Source organism: Quercus suber, unplaced genomic scaffold (assembly GCF_002906115.3).
Source record: "Quercus suber isolate HL8 unplaced genomic scaffold, Cork oak 2.0 scaffold_48, whole genome shotgun sequence".
Taxonomy (NCBI): domain Eukaryota; kingdom Viridiplantae; phylum Streptophyta; class Magnoliopsida; order Fagales; family Fagaceae; genus Quercus; species Quercus suber.
In genome coordinates this window covers 81,096-98,656 of record NW_027069513.1, presented here as the reverse complement: position 1 = coordinate 98,656, position 17,561 = coordinate 81,096, and the positions used below count along the sequence as shown (strand labels likewise).

At 33.2% G+C, this 17,561-nt stretch overlaps 1 protein-coding gene, 1 long non-coding RNA gene and 1 pseudogene across 7 annotated transcripts; 1 reads left to right on the top strand and 2 right to left on the bottom strand.

Annotated features, from left to right (window-relative positions):
• Nucleotides 1-1,456: 1,456 nt before the first annotated feature.
• LOC111983709 (uncharacterized) lies at nucleotides 1,457-12,182 on the top strand. 6 transcript variants are annotated; one of them, XR_010628290.1, is made up of 7 exons: nucleotides 1,457-1,953; nucleotides 2,088-2,293; nucleotides 7,766-7,873; nucleotides 9,711-9,819; nucleotides 10,740-10,785; nucleotides 11,606-11,698; nucleotides 11,802-12,182. It is a non-coding gene; the product is annotated as an uncharacterized LOC111983709 (long non-coding RNA). The 6 variants fall into 6 exon arrangements; XR_010628291.1 differs by lacking the exons at nucleotides 1,457-1,953; nucleotides 2,088-2,293 and adding exons at nucleotides 7,371-7,559; nucleotides 8,966-9,014; XR_010628289.1 differs by lacking the exon at nucleotides 1,457-1,953 and having other exon boundaries at nucleotides 2,036-2,293.
• Nucleotides 12,183-12,683: 501 nt separating this feature from the next.
• Nucleotides 12,684-14,480, bottom strand: LOC136061104 (cytochrome P450 CYP82J17-like; annotated as a pseudogene).
• Nucleotides 14,479-16,390, bottom strand: LOC136066827 (cytochrome P450 CYP82J17-like). Its single transcript, XM_065771752.1, has 2 exons — nucleotides 16,139-16,390; nucleotides 14,479-14,991 (listed from the first exon to the last, which is right to left on the bottom strand). The coding sequence occupies exons 1-2, from the start codon at nucleotides 16,388-16,390 to the stop codon at nucleotides 14,479-14,481; spliced, it is 765 nt and encodes a 254-aa protein (XP_065627824.1).
• Nucleotides 16,391-17,561: the final 1,171 nt, after the last annotated feature.

Below are 17,561 nucleotides of genomic sequence, written 5' to 3'. Positions count from 1 at the left end.
CCCCCCCCCCCTCTCTCCCAAAATGGCTAAAAAACTGATTATTAGTTGACATCCTAGAATAATATAATATTTGCAAATTTTAAAATATCAATCACTTGCATAGTATAACTTTTTCCAGCACATTTAAGCAAGCATTGGAATTAAATATGGAAAACAATACAATTCTCAAGCATTATGTTATGTCAGTGGAAGGGGGATAAGCCTTCACAAGTAAGAGAGTTGAAGTACTTGAACTTATTGGTGCATTAGTTGAAGTACTTCAAACTCTCCTAATCAAAAGAAACAAGTAACAAATAACCCTACAGACACATCATGCCCAAATTTTGTGAATAAGTTGAAGAATTGGTATTTGCTGCTATAAATATATATATATATATTATAAAAAGTAAGATTTGGAGAACAGAAAAAGTAGGAAGTCTGCTTTACACGGACATACTATTGGCTTTCTATGACATCACATAAAATTCAGTTGCTACCAGTTGAATGATCCAGCTATCTATTGGTAATGGACACTCTTGGACCTCCAAAATGGGTGAGGCAATGTGTGGGAGCAGATGGATCAGCTTTCTGCAATCATAAGTACGGTATGCAGTTTTTGAAGAAAATCGTCAGTCTTCATCAAGAGCAGAAGATTAGGGCATCAGTAACAGATAAAGTAATTTTAATTGCTGAACAGAATTTTAAAAACAATAAAGAAAGTGTTATACAATGCAATAATGATTCTAAATAACCATCTCATATGAAAACAATGCAGCGGCTCACATACCCGACAAGCATAAAAGACTCGAGTTCATCATTTTAGATGCAAGTTTCCAAGTATTAATATCCAAATGATTTGGCGAATTCATTCTACTAAGGAAAATCAGTAGTCCAAACAATCCACTAAAACATTCGAAATATGAAAAAAAAAAAAAAAAAAAAAAAAAAAAACCCAGAAATGTGCATTTAACGTTCTTACCCAATGCCCACTGCAATTGCTAAACATATTTTTACAATGACAAGAAAACCAATACCAAATAAAGCCACAAATCCACGTCAACATTTAAATTTAAAAAAAAAAATTAAAAACAGAAATAAAAATAAAAAATTACATTAATTGAGATCTAAATGGGTCGTGAACAAAATCACAAACCCAGAAACACAAGCACAAACCCAGTAACAGATCTTCCAAACACAAAAACAACAAACACAAACCCAAACATCAGTAAGAATACAAACACAAACCCAGCCATCCATCTTCACAAAACCCGAAAAACCCAAGTCCGAACACAAAACCCAAGTCCAAACATAAACCCAAGTCGATGGCTTGACCGACCAACTCGAACGATTCCTGAGGGATGGAAGCGTCGGCGTCGAGCGAAGCCAAGAAATCCATGACAGCGCGCGACGCGACTTCTCAGATCATCGACGTTTCTTTCTTCAACCCGGACCCGAATTCTCTACATCACACCAGTAGATCTAGATCACTGACTCCGATTTCGACGCGATCATTTTGATCAATCCACCGAAACTCCAAATCACGGTGGAGTCCGAGTCCGGATCTGGGTTTGGATTTGGGTCTAGGTTCAGTTCGGGAGCGTCGTCGTTTTGGGGTTGGTTTGGGTTTTCGGAGAAGATGAATTTGAAGAAATCCATTATAGTTAGCTCCTTGTACCCATTTCTTACTAATGTTTGGGTTTGGGTTTATGTTTGGTTGACGAGGAATATATGTTGCTGGGTTTGTGATTGTTATTGTGGATTTTTAAGGGTTCTAGGGTAGAGAGAGGGAGAGAGCTCATTCTTTTTTTTTTTAGGGTTCTAATTGGGTTTTAATTTTGATTTATATAATAAAGGAGATTTTTTAACGCAAAGAGCAGAGGTGGGTAACGGGAGTCTAATAGAGGCCACCTCAAATAGGTTAAGTGACAAATTTTAAACCACGAGTGAGCACTGTTAAAACGGGTCAAACCACAGGTGGATTAACTGCAGTTCTCCTTTAGTTTTTTACTATTGACTTGTAATATTTTCAAAATTTCACACAAGGGAACACGAAACTGATTTCAAACAGACGCGGTACCAACTCTCACTTTTCTGTCTTCGTTGCTCAGATAATGTTATGTGCGAGAAGGTCGAAGATCTAAGAGAATTGAGATGGAAATGGCTATCTTTCATCTCAACCGTCCATTTATAGAAGGGGGCGTACGAAAGCATGATCAAGTGTGGGAGCATTTCATCTCGGCCGTCCATTTACAAATGGGAATGGATTAGCTTTGCTGGAGGAACTACATTCTCTTCACAATTCTTTTGACCATAGGTGAGATGAAAAACCGTCCGTTACTTTACTTTTCTTTGTTAGCTTTATATGTATTTTCTCCAGCCTATTAATCTTTTAATTTACTACTACTTCTTTGTATTTATTTATTTATTTTTTGTATGAGATAGAGATCGAAAAATTAATTACTGTATTAATTTTTTTAAGAAAAATGTTTTTTTATTAGTTTTTTGGATTTTTTTTTTAAATTTTAAAAAACAAAATCAAAATTACGCCATTTTGGGAGATTAATTAAGGATTGAAATGAATAAATTTAAAATTTAAATTAGAGGGTATAATTTGTAATTTAGCCAAAAAAAATTGAAACAAGGAGCAATGTCCATTAGAAGGAAGAGGTGAATTATGTAAAGAATAATGCTAGAGATACAAGCTATTTTACAAAATTTTTTACAAATTGCTGATGTGTTGAGTGATTATTGAAAAATAAAAAAGTGGTATTAATAGTGAGCCTACATAAAAACTAATAAGAAGTTAGTCACATCAATATTTTGTAAAAATGTTGTAAAATAATTTGTAACTGTAGCATTACTCTTATGTAAAAATGGGGTTAGATAAATGAAAAAGGGTCTTAGAGACTATAGTCCCTATCAAACTTCCAACAACACATTCCTAATAAGAAATGGTAGAAAGCTCTGAAGATTAGATTGCAGTGATGAACCTTAATTATAAGTCCTAGTTATGGGTCTAGGAACCACTCTTTTGATCCAAGCCTAATTGAAGAAGACTGTGAATTCAGAGTTAGGGTACATGCTTGGGAAAGTGTTAGGCACTCAAGTGCACCTAATTCGAAGATCAACCTCTATTTGTACCTCTTAGTCATATTTTAATAAGGCCAGCCGCCCTAAATGGGATCTCTCCAAAACATGCATAACAATTTGAAATTAATAAGCTGAACAAAAATAGATAGGTGCAAATAGAACATGTATTGGGGTGGATGTCCTACTTCTAGGTGCAGACAAATTTGGCTGTAGAGACGATGATTATTTTTCTCAATAAAAGGTTTGCTTAGATGAAGGCAATGCTATCGCGACCAAGAAGAGAGATAACTTGATGGAGTTTGAGTAAAAGTGGATATTTGTTGATAAAATTGCCTTAAATTTCTATTTGGACATGGTTACCTGTTTGGCTTTTCTTGGTGTGAAGGGAAAGTTGACTTAGTTACATTTTTAGGGTTTTTTTCTTTTTTTGGAATGAAAATATAATCCTTCTTGAAGAAGTAATTAATATTTATTATATACTAAGAAATAGGATTTGAAGGCTTATACATAGAGAGCATAGTAAAAGGTTAGGTGGATTTGGCCCATGGCTTCTTCGATATGGTGAGAAAACTCTTCAAAAGAGTTCTCCTAAGAGAAAGGAAGATTCTTAGAAGAAGAGTTATTTTAAGAGATGAGAAGATTCTTAGAAAAAGTTCTCCTAATAGAGGAAAATATTCTTAGAAGAAGGGTAATTTGATAGTTCTTTTGGGTTTGAGCGTTAAAATTATTATTGAGCATGGTAGATTTGATCCCCCCCCCCCCTCTCTCTCTCTCTCTCTCTCTCTATATATATATATATATGAGGTAGACAATTTACTGAAGCACATAAATTTCTTGTATGTTCTATGTGTGTGCCCGTTGATTTATTTGGCTTTACAGTCATTTATTCAGATACTTGAGTGTTATTGCATAACACGTAGTATGAGAGCTTCTACCATTGCATAACAAGTAGTATCAGATCTTGCACCATCACAATTAAGAAGTATTGATAAGCAATTTCAAGAAAACAATATAATCATTGTCCTGCATTGCAAAACCAAAATGGATCATGTGCCATTGAAGTATAAAAATATTATCTCCACAAAATAGCTTACTTAAGGCATCTCAAAAGTTCACTTGTACTAGAAATGAGGAAGACATACTTATAATATTCTTGATAATTGTAAATTGCCATAAAACATAAGACATCTTCTTTACTCATCATATCACACTACCAATGGAAGAGATCAAACAAGTCATATTTGCTCACTGTAGTAGGAATCATAGTGCAAAATAATAAAACCTGTAACACCGTAGCAGTATTAAGCATGCTTTCATAAATTCAAGATATCTAAAACTGCTAGCAGACATCAGATAAAAGGCAATGATCAAACAATTCAAACACCTCCGAAGAGTTGTATCTTACTTGTCTACCCTTAGCTACCCTATCTTAGTATCTGGCTTTAAAGATCAACACTTAAAAGAGTGTACAAAAGCAAAATTTGCTCTGTATTACTTCTTGAAACATCTTAACTGTGTTGGATGCTAGAATTTTGACAAGTGAATTATTTTTGTTTCTGTTTGTTTCGACTTTAATATGTTCCTACTTTATCCATTTGATTGTAATGACATTATGAAAATTTTTTGGACTATGAAAGAGTTCTCAAAATCTACTCTTGGATTGAATTAATGATGTTATGACAAGACCATCAATTTTCATACCAACTTAGATATATGCATCTTGTATTGTATCATTTTTTTTTTCCATGAATTAACTTCTCTTGAAAGCGTGTCTTAGACTACGTATGATGTTAGTATTACAAGATAAGGAATTGCAATATGCATAAATGACTTGACATGAGATTCTACTATGTTTTGTAATTCACTTAACTCACCATTTTGAATTGTTAATGTACAATTATATGTACATTTACAGTTTTCGAGGACGAAAAATTTTTAAGGAGGGAAGGATGTGATATCCCACACCTCTAAACCTAATGACTAAGTATGCCTGCATCATCTTATTAATAATCGTCATGACATAAATGGATATTAAAATAAAAGAAGTCTACTTAAATAATGTGGAAGGTAAATAATGGTGCTGTTGCAGAAAATATTGAAAAGCAAGGACTTAGTGCAATTAAGTAGAAATTTAAGGACCACTTTGCAAATAAAATTTTAAGTTTCCAGCCATGACACCTCTTGCTTCTATCATAACACCACCAGCCTTCCCTCACACCACCTCCTGCTTCCCCATCCAACTATCTAATTTGCAATCAATTGCTGCCCAATTCTTCCAGAATCATATACTATATAGCAGCCAACATTTTAGATAGCTAAAACATGAATTGAATAGAACAGAAAAGAGAAATTATTGTACTAGGCAGCACCTATATATTCCTACCAAAGATTATCGATCATGAGTTCAATTTGAGTATGTGATAGTTCCATAGTTTGATTCTCCCTTAGCTATGTGGTTCTTTGTTTTGTGATGAAGATTTATTCTATGAATAATTGTACTTATTATTGTTGGGAAATTTAGACCCCGGTTGATAGAATTAACAAGTTTTAAACCCAAGTTGTTAATTAGATTAATTATGAATAAAACTTGTTAAAACAAACAAACAAACATCAATATCATGTCAATAATGAATGCAATGTAAAAGTAAATAAGACAAGATATGATGACCTAGGAAAACCAATTAAACCAACCAGTTTCACCGTAAAAAACCTGGGGGAAAACCTTCCCGAAAAGCAATCCACTATAGTTTCAAATCTAGTACAAAACCTTTGTCCCTAGATTTTACAATCCCCGTAGATGAACTCACAGCATAAACCTTCTACCGCTTCAAAACCTCTGAACTCTTCAATATATGAACGCCACCCTTTTGATAATGCACGAATCCTAGTACGTGACTAACCAATTGCACGGATTCCAGTACGTAACTTCAATCACCAACTAGAAGAAGATATTAACTACAAAGTTCTTCACTTTATCAATAATGAAGATCAAGAAGCACTTGGTTACAAAATCTTAAGACGCAAAAGACGTAGTAGCTTCTTTCAGAGAGAATAAGGCACTGGTCACCTTTTGCATATGTACATGTTCTCCTTATATTCTCTTAGATGACGGCCTCTAAAATAAGCCTTATATAGGTCTAGGGTTGTGAGAAAAGAAACCCAACACAAATACATGAGCTTGGCCTAAAAATCAGATTTGAAAATTCTAATTTCCGTAACCTCGATAGATACCTCGATAGATAGTATCTGTCGAGAAGCTGTTGAGATATCTGTCTACAAGTGTCGAGCTATCTGTTCAGCTTTAATGAATAGCGTTTCTTCACTTGTTTCTTGGGCCAATCTTCATTGATTTAATACTAGACTTGAACAACATGTTTCTTGAAGTATTAAACACATCCTAAATTTACTCAATTACAAGTAAAGTGTGTTTTGTTAAAAGATTAGCCAACTACATAAAATATGTCCTTAACAATTATTATTTCATTGAACTAAGTGGCTGCAACTTCAATTGCTAGAGCCCTCAAGTGAATTTTAATTGGCATATGCTTCAAAACAGTCAACATGATTTACAAATTGATTTCTAACTTCTGTTTAAGCTTTTACTTGGGAATTCTTTTCATGTTCTATTCTCTACAGCCATGATATTGAGTTATTTAGCTATTCCATAAGTTCTTTCAACGATTTAATTTAATTAACAAATATGGGTAGATTTCTCAATAGATGGTGGCTGAAGTGATCACATTTGGGAATCATATTACTATTTTTTCACCAATTAAGGCACTGACCGTGGACAACTTGATAACCTACAAAATCGTTGTCTGGGAGGCACAATGATTCTCCCCTGGGAGACGTACGTATAAATTGGAACTATACAAGATGCACAAGGGGTAGATGGTAGGTTTGATATCAATTTCCTTCATCTTGATATTGCTGAATGTTTGAATGATATGTCCTACTCTTAGGTAGTGGAGAGGAAATTATTTGGAGTACAAAAATTAAGAAAACTAAATGTACTAAAGCAACGTCCACACTACGACAAACTTGAGCATTTTCAACATAATTTTATCCACAGTCATTTAAAAACGTTGATATAAGCCTTTAGTTTCTACATTTGCACTCAACTGCTGAAAAATTCCTATATTTGTTTCCACAGTTGGCATAACTATTGAAATAAGTGACAAAAAAAGATTAAATATAGATAATTTATATAAACAGTGGGATAAATGTTGAAAAAAAGAATTGAATATTTTTAATCAACGGGTTGAAAAATGTCGAAAATAAAAACACGGAACTTATATGGGTAGCTCCATATCTCGCTCTCACTCACACTCTCTCTATATCTCGCTCTTTTCCTCACTCTCTCTATATCACTCTCACTCTCTCTCAGCTGCAAGCTTTTCATAGGTCTTGGCTGTAAATTTTCCCATTATTTTCTACGCAATCAAACAGAATTCTTGATTCAAAATTTCTATTATTCTCCCTCCGATTAGGTATTTTTTCTCTATTTCTCTCGATTTCGTTATTTTAAAAACTTATTTCTGATCAGTTTGTTTTTGCTTGGACTTGAATTTTGTCCATACTATGTTATTCGCTTGGAAGATTTTGAACTTTTGTGGTTTTTGTTCTTGAATTTGAAATGCTATGTCAAAATTGAATTTGTGGTTTTGTGTATTGCGTGCTTTCAATGTGATTGCAGGTGTTTTGGGAGTTCAGCTCAATGAATGTTCAAGGAGAGTTCAAATTTCACTGTTTGTAGGATTGATTGAAAGCTAGAACGTCTATGAGTTCAAATTACAATTGCTTGGTAAGTTCCTTAGCTGAGTTTCATGCTTATTGTGGTTCTAATTTTTGATTTGTCAGTTTTTGAATTTTGACCAAGTTTGTGATGAATCGTAGTAGCTGTGACCTCATCACTATGAATTATTATTGTCTTGCTTGTGGTTCTAGAATAAATTCTTTTGCAGTGGACACTAAGACAAACCCATATATTCTAGATTATGCTAGTTCTTGACAATGAAACAAGGGTATGGCCTTTGGTCAGAAATTGAGAGCGGGAAAATTATCAAGTCAGTGAAGTCTTAGAGGGTTATAGCCTTATGGATTTTGGAGAAGGAAAATGGATCGTGTCTAGGTTGGAGTTGGATGTCTTAGCATGTATTAGCTGTTTAGTGTCTATACTAATGCAACAAAAACAAAGGTATTTGTTGTGGCAGCATACAGTTTACATTAGTTCTATTTATTGTGAATTAATTATGGAGATATAAGTACCTGTCTCCGGCCTTAGAATGTCAGTAGAAATAAGTTCTTTGGTAAGTTTTGGCTTGTATTGAGAACCCACTCTTGAGACTAGATTCTTTTTAGAACTATAATTGAGGACCACTTTTCTTGATCATTTCATTGGGCTCTTAACTTATTGCTTTACTGGGCAAGCACATTGAATGTAGGTGCTGGCTATAGACCAGATCATCCTGTAATCATTCAATGTGCTAAATTTTTATTCTATTCTATAGTAACTGCTGCAGCCTGTACCTCTATTTTGTATATTGTATGCTTGATGGCTTGCACAAGATGTTCTTCTCTTTCTAGCTTGTGTCTATGCATTGTAGCAGTGATAAATTCAATGTAGTCAATTGTTCCATTCCCATCTACATCAGCCTAAACATAAATTAAGAATGTCAGTTTGGAATTAAGAAAAAAGATTAATAAAAAAAAGAATGAAAAAAGAGGAATCGATGTAGTCAATTGTTCCATAAATGGCTTTGTATTGAAAATTAAAAGATGGCATGAGTCTTATTGATTGTTTTCTTCATTTACATATAAGCCAGAAATGAATTAGAAGCTGGACATCATTCTCAATTTTCGTAATTGGCCTTTTTTTTTTTTTTTCTTATGCAAGTTGTAATATTGGCAATGGGGAATACAAATGCTGCTCTTCCAACCAACAGGTCCAACTCTAACGCAAACCATGTTGAACTGACAGCAATGGAAGTTCCTGGGATGAAGCAAATAGTTTGAAACTTATTAAACAGTATCAAATATATAGAAAAAAAAAAAAAAAAAAAAAAAAAAAAAAAAAAAAAAAAACAGTGTATCATTTCTTTTAAAAGCATGGTGAAGTAAGAAAAATTATCAATAAAAACATTGATAATCAAATAGCACAAAAGTGAATGAAACAGGGCCTACTGTATGAAAGAACTTCAGAACAATTATAATAAAGGAACATCACCCTTGGAACAAATAGTTTGTCAGTTGTTACATAATGGAGATGTCTTTTGGCTCAAAAAAAAGAAAAGAAACTTTGAATGTCTTTATTTAAGGGGGCATAAAATGCTGCTCGAATTCTTACTGTTTAACATTGTTTGAACAAGAGCAAAGATGAAAAGGGTGATTTATCCCAAAAAATAAAAAGATATAAAGGGTGGGAACTAGGAGCTTCACAGGGTAAAAGCTTAAAGGCAAAAATTGAAGGTTTCATTTCTCCCTGCCCGTCTTTTTCTTTTTTAAATGGAAAAAAAGATATGTAGCATTGAAGTTGCTTTACCTGTTGAAATATTAGTATTTTTGGTTTGTTAAAATGTTGCTGATTTTTACTGAAAGAAGTAAATTAATAACATCTTTTTTCTTCTCTATCTTGATGACAGGTAGATTTGCGAACTATCTCAGTCCCATCTAGTACTAAGCGAATGCCGAGATCAGAGTTGTTCTACTTCTTATAATTGGCTTAGTTCATTTCAGAGGATTAGAATTCAGGTCTTTCCAGGCTTAATTGCTGAGCATGCTTTTTTAACTTTCTTTTACTACTTAGCAACCCTCAAGCTATTTTCATAAATTCTCCTAGTTTGTTATGTATGATAAATTTTGGGATGAGTGAATAAGTTTTCCTGTTTTTATGATCACCACATTCTTTAAGAAAATATTTGGATGTGGAAATGGTCACAATAAATGCACAATGGTTATGATTGATATGCATCTCTTGCAAGTGTAGTTTTGGGATAGGAAATAAACACAAAAGGCCTTCTTTGGTTTTCAGAACTAATTGGAAGTTGTTCTAGGTTGAATCTTGCCATTTTTTTAAAAAAAGAAGTTTGTCTAGAAACAGAATAGTTAATGAAATCTTGGAAATTCAACTTAACGTTATTTGCTTTGCTTGATCCTGATGAACCTGTCACAAAATTTGGAAGAATTTTGGAAATTGGATGAAATATTACAATCTTTGAGAATATTTTTAGGTTTCCAGCTACTGGTTGAGACAAGCTTGGTATCAATTTTTAGGTTATTGGCACCCCCACCTAGTGGTGGGTATACGTATACCTCCGGGGTTTAAATCCCATCATCTTCACTTAGGGGAAAAAAAGTTGGCATCTCCTCTTGTTGAAACAATGAGGTGGGGGGTATGGTCATAAGTTCAATACGAACTTGGTGTGTAACTTAAAAAAAAAAAAAAAAATCATATCCTATGCCCATTAAAAGAATTGAAAGGCTTGACTAATTGCCCATTAAAAAAAAAAATCATGACCTCCGCATTTTTTAACTAAGGCATTCTCTCACAGATTAGAAAGGCCCTATAGAGAAACACTTGGGATGAAAACTCTCTTTTTGTTGCCACCTTTTCTGAAAACCTTCTTCTTTACTCTTGTTTGATTAACATTTTGCTTTACGTGTGTACTCAGGTCCACATTGCACAGAGTTTTGGTGAATGGTCAAGAGAGATATTCTGTAAGGGCCCTTTTTTGTTTTTTGTTTTCCCTTTCTTTTTGAGTAAAAATTGTTGCAAGACCCTTTATAAACTTTTGAATGATCTGTGCTAATAGTGTCAGTTTCTGCAATATCATCATCTAAAGGGTCAACTTTATTTTATGTCTGTTTTCTCTTTTATTTATTACTTGCAGCTGGAATGTTTTTTTGCAGGGTGCTGAGCTGTGTTACAAATGGCCATTTACAGTTTTGCTGTTTGAAAATTTAGCTGCTTGGACCTACTTTTTAATATTTTCCCCTATTAGTGGTAGAATCAGTTGTGGTAGTTTTAAATGTGTTACAAATGGCCACTTAGAGTATTACTGTTTGAATCTTTAGCTACTTGGATCTAAGATAAATTATTCTCCTGAAACTTAGTATTTTTTTTTTTTTTAAGAATGTGAGACCTTGGTATTTTATTGTGCCAGTTGGACTTCATTTACATTATCAATATTCGTAGTGCACTTATTGATTCTCTTGCTCCACTGACTTGCTCATTGTGTGTGAAGCCTGATCTATTGTGTTAGTTATATTAAGTGACTTGCTCATTTTGTGTGAAGCTTTATCTATCATGGTAGTTAAACAATAAACTATGGAGGTTTATTGTATTGTGTACTGAGCTTGATTAATACTTATTTTTGTATTGCCTTTGGCTTATCTTAATTTCGTACGCTCTACATGTTTGGTGTGAATTAATTACAAGCCACATTTCCCTCTCTCTCTCAAGTATACATTTTAAATGAAAGTGCTGTGTTTCTTCCCTATATATGGCAACAAAGTAACTTTGCTATGTATTTTCCAGTTTGTAATTGACAACCAAGTGCTTTCTCGCATCAACAAAGAAGCTTGTTGGACGATCTCAAATATCACTGCTGGGAATAAAGGTGAAATACAGGTATGTGATTCACTTTCTGTATGATTTAACATAAAGATTGTGTGGTTAATAAAATTTAGGTAGCTCCTCACTTAAGTCTTACCCAATTTTATGTGATTTACAGGTTGTCCTTGATGCACACAATGGATTAACATCTACAATGAAACCTGGAGCAAATTGGGTGGATATGCACTTGTTAGAGTGGATGTATGTGTTTTATGGAGTAAGGAAAATATGGGAGGAGGGATGAGGTGTCCTCTACGGGGAAGTACATGAAAAAAGGATGCATCATCTTTTTTTCAATGATAGGCCTGGCCTTCTTGTTGGGAAGTGGCGAAGTGGCATTTCTCCATATATTTGTTACTTGAGGATAATTGATGGAGCACAATGGTTTTTAATTTTTTTCCTTGTAATTAGCCATTTTGAAAACTTGTAACTATTTGAATACTTGAAAATTAGACTGGTGCTTTAGTTTTTATATGAGAATGGATAGTTTAATTTGGAATGTCACAATTGTATTTATGTTTATTTTTGAATCAGGCTGCATCCGAATTGTTTTATTTATTAAAAAAAAAAATACTTATTTCAACAGTTTCAAATTGTTGAAATTTACCTTAAAGACAACATATGTTTCAATGGGGTTTAAAAATATTTTTGACATTTAATAACCCTTGATAAAAGTGAATCACATTTTTTTACGGTCATATAAGCTATAGAAAAAAAAATTTGTCGAAAATACTTTTTTTGACGGTTTCAATAATTGAAAATAGCAAACTTTCTTGTAATGACAATAGATTACTTCATAAAGAAGAAGAAAAAAAAAAAGGATATTGAAAAAGAAACACAACACAACAAAAACACCTACAAGAAAGTACCACAATAAGACTAAATAATGATTCTCCTAGTAAAAAAGATTAGGCAATGTCATTAAGTTATGGGACTCTTGAAGTGTGAAAGCTTATTAAAAACATGAACTCTAGTCAAGCATAGTCTATATTTATGTTTGTCATTGATAGAGTTCCGTAGCAAGGCGTGGATTAAGAAGAACTTCAAGGGGAGTTGCCTTGGGTAAGGTAATGCCCAAGCCTTCAGTCATGTCTACTGGCATATTCAATGGTGTCGTGAACTCAAATCCCTGAAGTAATCGAGCTCCAACCTTGAGATCAGCTCTTCTTGGGCTTGCTTCAAAGCGTGCTTGTTGTTCAATAATATAGACAAGAGCCATGTCAAGTTAAGAGATGTAGTGTCGGACCCAGCCAAGATGAGATTCTACATGAAATTGAGACCACACTTAGAAAGCAGAGTTTCTTTATAGAGTATTGTTCTTTGTAGATAAAAGAAACTATGGTCTGATTATTTAATATATTAGATGAGCATATAAAGTCAAAGACACAATAAAAGCTTGGCTGATTAATTAAGTTTTGGGATGTTATTAGCCTATCCTAAAGATGGACATAAAAAGGAGAAATTTATAGTAATATGGATCAAGCATGTACTTAGAGACTGATATTGTTAGTGTATACTATTTATATGGAAAATTATTAGGTGCTTTTGGACTCCGGAGTATAATGATTTATCGTGCCCTCATCTCACATTCATGATAGACTCTTTTATGAATTAATTTGTGGGATCCACCATAAATATAAAATAAGAAAATACCATGTCATTATTCTCTAAAAGCATCTAACTTCTCTACATTGTCTTTATTCTCAACAAGGAATAACATAGATCATGCAAATGTTTTTTAAAATATTAATCTTTCATAACAAGACAGGAATAAATAAACTAATTCATAAACTGTAGAGGATAAATAAACTAATTCATAAACTGTAGAGGACTAGAGGTCTTTAGCAAGACTTAATTATTAGTAGTTTGTGCAGTTTATTTATTTATCGACGGGAATTTCAGCAATATATGATTATGATTTATAATAAAAGAGTAAAGATAGTGACACAATATTTTCAAACAAAATTCTAGGTGGCAAATTATTTGTGGTAGGTAAAAAAGTCATGTTAATGGTGAGCGCAAATAAAAACTAGTAATTAATTGCTATATAAAATTTTGTGTGAAAAGTTGTGAGTATAACACTTTTCATAATAAAATATAACGAAAACATACCAATGCTGTTGCCTTGATAATGGTTTCACGCGTATGGCCAAACATGCCATCATCCTCAATTACAGATAACATGATATCAATGAAGTCCGGTTTGTCGTTTGGTTCATTTTCCGCCCTCCTCATAGCATGTTCTTCAACCCAACTTCCCACTAGAATGTCCAATTCCCTTGCAATTCGCTTCATGGATTTACTTGGCCCAGAAAATATTCAAGCCCTCCTAGAAATGGAACTAGATCCGAAACAACAGGGACCCCAGATACATACATGAACTCTTTAATAATTTTCCCTATTCTTTGTGCCTCTCCATCATTCCATCATTCAAGTTTCCAAAATATCTTTTCCCTGCAATCATTTTAGTAATTATATTGAAGGTTAAGCGCTCAATCCACTCACTAATCACCACCTTAGCTTGGTTGTTGTGCTCTTTGCTCGTGCAAAGAGTGTACAAATCTTTAATCAAATTGTCGACCTCAATAACTTGCACGTTCTTTAGTGTCTCAAGCCGACGACTAGAGAGGAGTTCTAGCATGGTTATCTTTCTCATCTTGAGCCAGAATTTTCCGTAGTTGATGAACCCAAATCCTGCATAGTTGTAGCCAAGGTACTTTCCATGGCTAGACCTTGGACGAGCAGCCAAAGCCTTGTCATTTGTAGTGAAACAATCCTTGACAGCCTCATGATTGCTAATANAACTCAAATCCCTGAAGTAATCGAGCTAGTGTCAAGTGAGATACTTGCAAGGCAAATGTGTAACCTGGGCAAGATCGTCTACCAGACCCAAATGGTATGAACTCAAAATGTTGCCCTGAAGCATCTATATTTGCATGTTTTGTGAGAAACCTCTCTGGAAAAAACTTATCTGGGTCATCCCAAATCCTTGGATCTCGGTGCAACTTCCACACATTGACAAAAACACGAGTACCCTTTGGAACATAATAGCCACATACATGGCAATCCTCCATGGCTTCATGTGGAACTGATAAGGGGCCTGGTGGGTACAAGCGCAAGGTTTCCTTCACTATGGCTTGGAGGTAAATTAGGTCTTTGATATCATGGTTTTCCACCCATCTCTCTCTACCAACCTTGAGATCAAGCTCTTCTTGGGCTTGCTTCAAAGCGTGCTTGTTGTTCAATAATATAGACAAGAGCCATGTCAAGTTAAGAGATGTAGTGTCGGACCCAGCCAAGATGAGATTCTACATGAAATTGAGACCACACTTAGAAAGCAGAGTTTCTTTATAGAGTATTGTTCTTTGTAGATAAAAGAAACTATGGTCTGATTATTTAATATACTAGTCGCAGACCCGCGTATTGCGCGTGATTATTTTTTATGGTGATCTCATTATTATTATTATTATTATTATTATTATTATTATTTTGTAATTTGAACTAATTTAATGAAAAGTAATGCATTTCATAATCATATTTATCACAAAATAATTTTTATTATTGTAGAATTGTTTTATTTAAAATTTGAAACCTTAATTCTACATAGTTGGTTGACTAATTTTTACACCTCTAAGTCAATTAAACATGTTTTGCATGCTACATGTAAACCTTCTTTTCCATAAGGGTTGAAATAATGTGCGTAATATTTTTTTTCTATGGAAGTTAAAAAGAATAAAATTCACCTTGTCTTGATGTTTTCTAAAAATTAAATTTGGAGATTCTCTTTCAATAATTGTGAAATTTCAAGCAATAATTCAAAAAGTAATACACGTTACATGTTCATGCTTTAATTGTGTAATTGTATGATTGATTTGGGTTGTAATTTATAAGTTGAATATGGTAGTGTATATCCAAAATGGTCTAACTATGTTGTTTAGGATATTGAATATAGTGTTATATGTGATTTATAGAGTAGCGACGGTTGTAGTAATTAAAAATTGCTTTTTCATTGCCTTTTAAGTTAATAAAAACCTTACATATTCTTTTTTTTTTTTTTCCTTCCAAGCTTTTGCATATTTTTTTAACGTGAATCTTTACATATACCTTAATAAGTAACCCTATACATTTCATTTTCTTATATGCATAAAAAAGACATCTATTCCATTATAATAGTAGCTAATTATTTTTTTATGTTCTCATTTATAACGTTTCTTACTATTATCATATTTTACTGGCTTTTGATTTTCATAATAGAGGCAATAAATGAGAGTTAAATTCTTAGAACCTTTCATTAGATTTTAAAAGTCATGGTGTGTGAAGTATATAAGCATTTAAGAATTTTTTTTTATATTTTATTATTTATAAATAATGTTAAATGAAATATGAAAAAAAAAAGATTTTGAAAATTTTCATCTTTATTTCTTATATATTTCTATTATTACTTAAGAACGTTACAATTGCACTTTTCGTACCAAATCGGATCGTGAATATGGGGCCATATTGATCAGCCATAGCTGCCAAGGTTCGGGCAACCGGGTTTTGGCCACCTAGTTTGTGAAGGTGACCTATGATTGGCAAGGCACCTGATGGCTCCGGGGCCAACATACCCTTACTTTTGTGACTACCAATTCTCAGCCTCCATAGATTGTACAATAGTACCAGTACAAAAGCCCCTGCAATTGCAAAGAGATGAGAAGCAATTTCCATGATGAACTGAAACTTGAGGGAAAGCAGAGTATACTATGAACTTTTCATGGTTTCTTTAATTGTGAGAAAAAGGAGACAAATAGTGAAAGTGTGACTAATAGCAATAAGTTGAATATGACATGGCCCGTTACATTTATGAATGATATGGCCCATGTTGCTCAACTAGAAGGGTTTGTGGAAAGTTATAGCGGCTCTCAATGTCATGATGTTGACGTTCTCGACTTGGTCTCTCATCCTTATCTTGAATGATTGAATGCATGAAGTCTGACTGTCTTTGTTGATAGTCATGCCAATAGAAATCTTGATGCAGCTTGGGAAGTTTACAAAGTTGGGCAATGCATTGCTTAACATATTACTTAAAAAAGGGGCAAGGGGGTAAATATGGGTAACTAAAATTAAAAAACACAAAATCTTACTACATCAGTTTACCAATTTTCCTCTCAAAATAGGTTTTAACTACAATTTCTCTCTATCTTTAAGTAGCGCTATTCGTCTCCTAAACATATATTTATTAATTTTGTGCTTCTGTAATTGTGATAAAGTAAAGTTTGTGTTTTGAAAAGTAAATAAAATAATAAATAAATAAATAATATTTAAACAGAATAGGATTTAGACTTTAGAATAAACTATATATAGTGAGTGGGAGAAAAAATTAATTAACTGAAAGAGGAAAAAAAATAAGTTTTATCTTAAAATATGATGAAAATTGAAAGAGACCGCTACTAATGCTGAATAAGACTAGTAAAGTATTCAGCAAAAAAATAGAAGACTAGTCAAATAAGGTTTATCGATTGTCGTTTTATTTATTTATTTACTCCGTATGAAGACAAACTTTTATGGGTACAAAAGAAAACTGATGTTCTTGGACTCTATTTTATTGGGTAAAAAAAAAAAAAATCATAGGGACGTCTCCATCAATCACATCAGTTTTTAGAACACCTAAGAATAAAAATGGTTAAATACTATCTTTTGGCTGATATAATTAGTGTCCTATCACTATTTAATAGTTAATAATTTATTACTTTTTAAAAATTGAGTTCTAAAAACACGAGTTTGACTTCGAACACAAACTTATAAAAATGGAATTCCATAAAAATCTGTTAGCACCTGCGGTAATTAAATTTTTATCCATCCTCAGTTTTAGAAGCCTGAGTACCATAGGAATATAGGA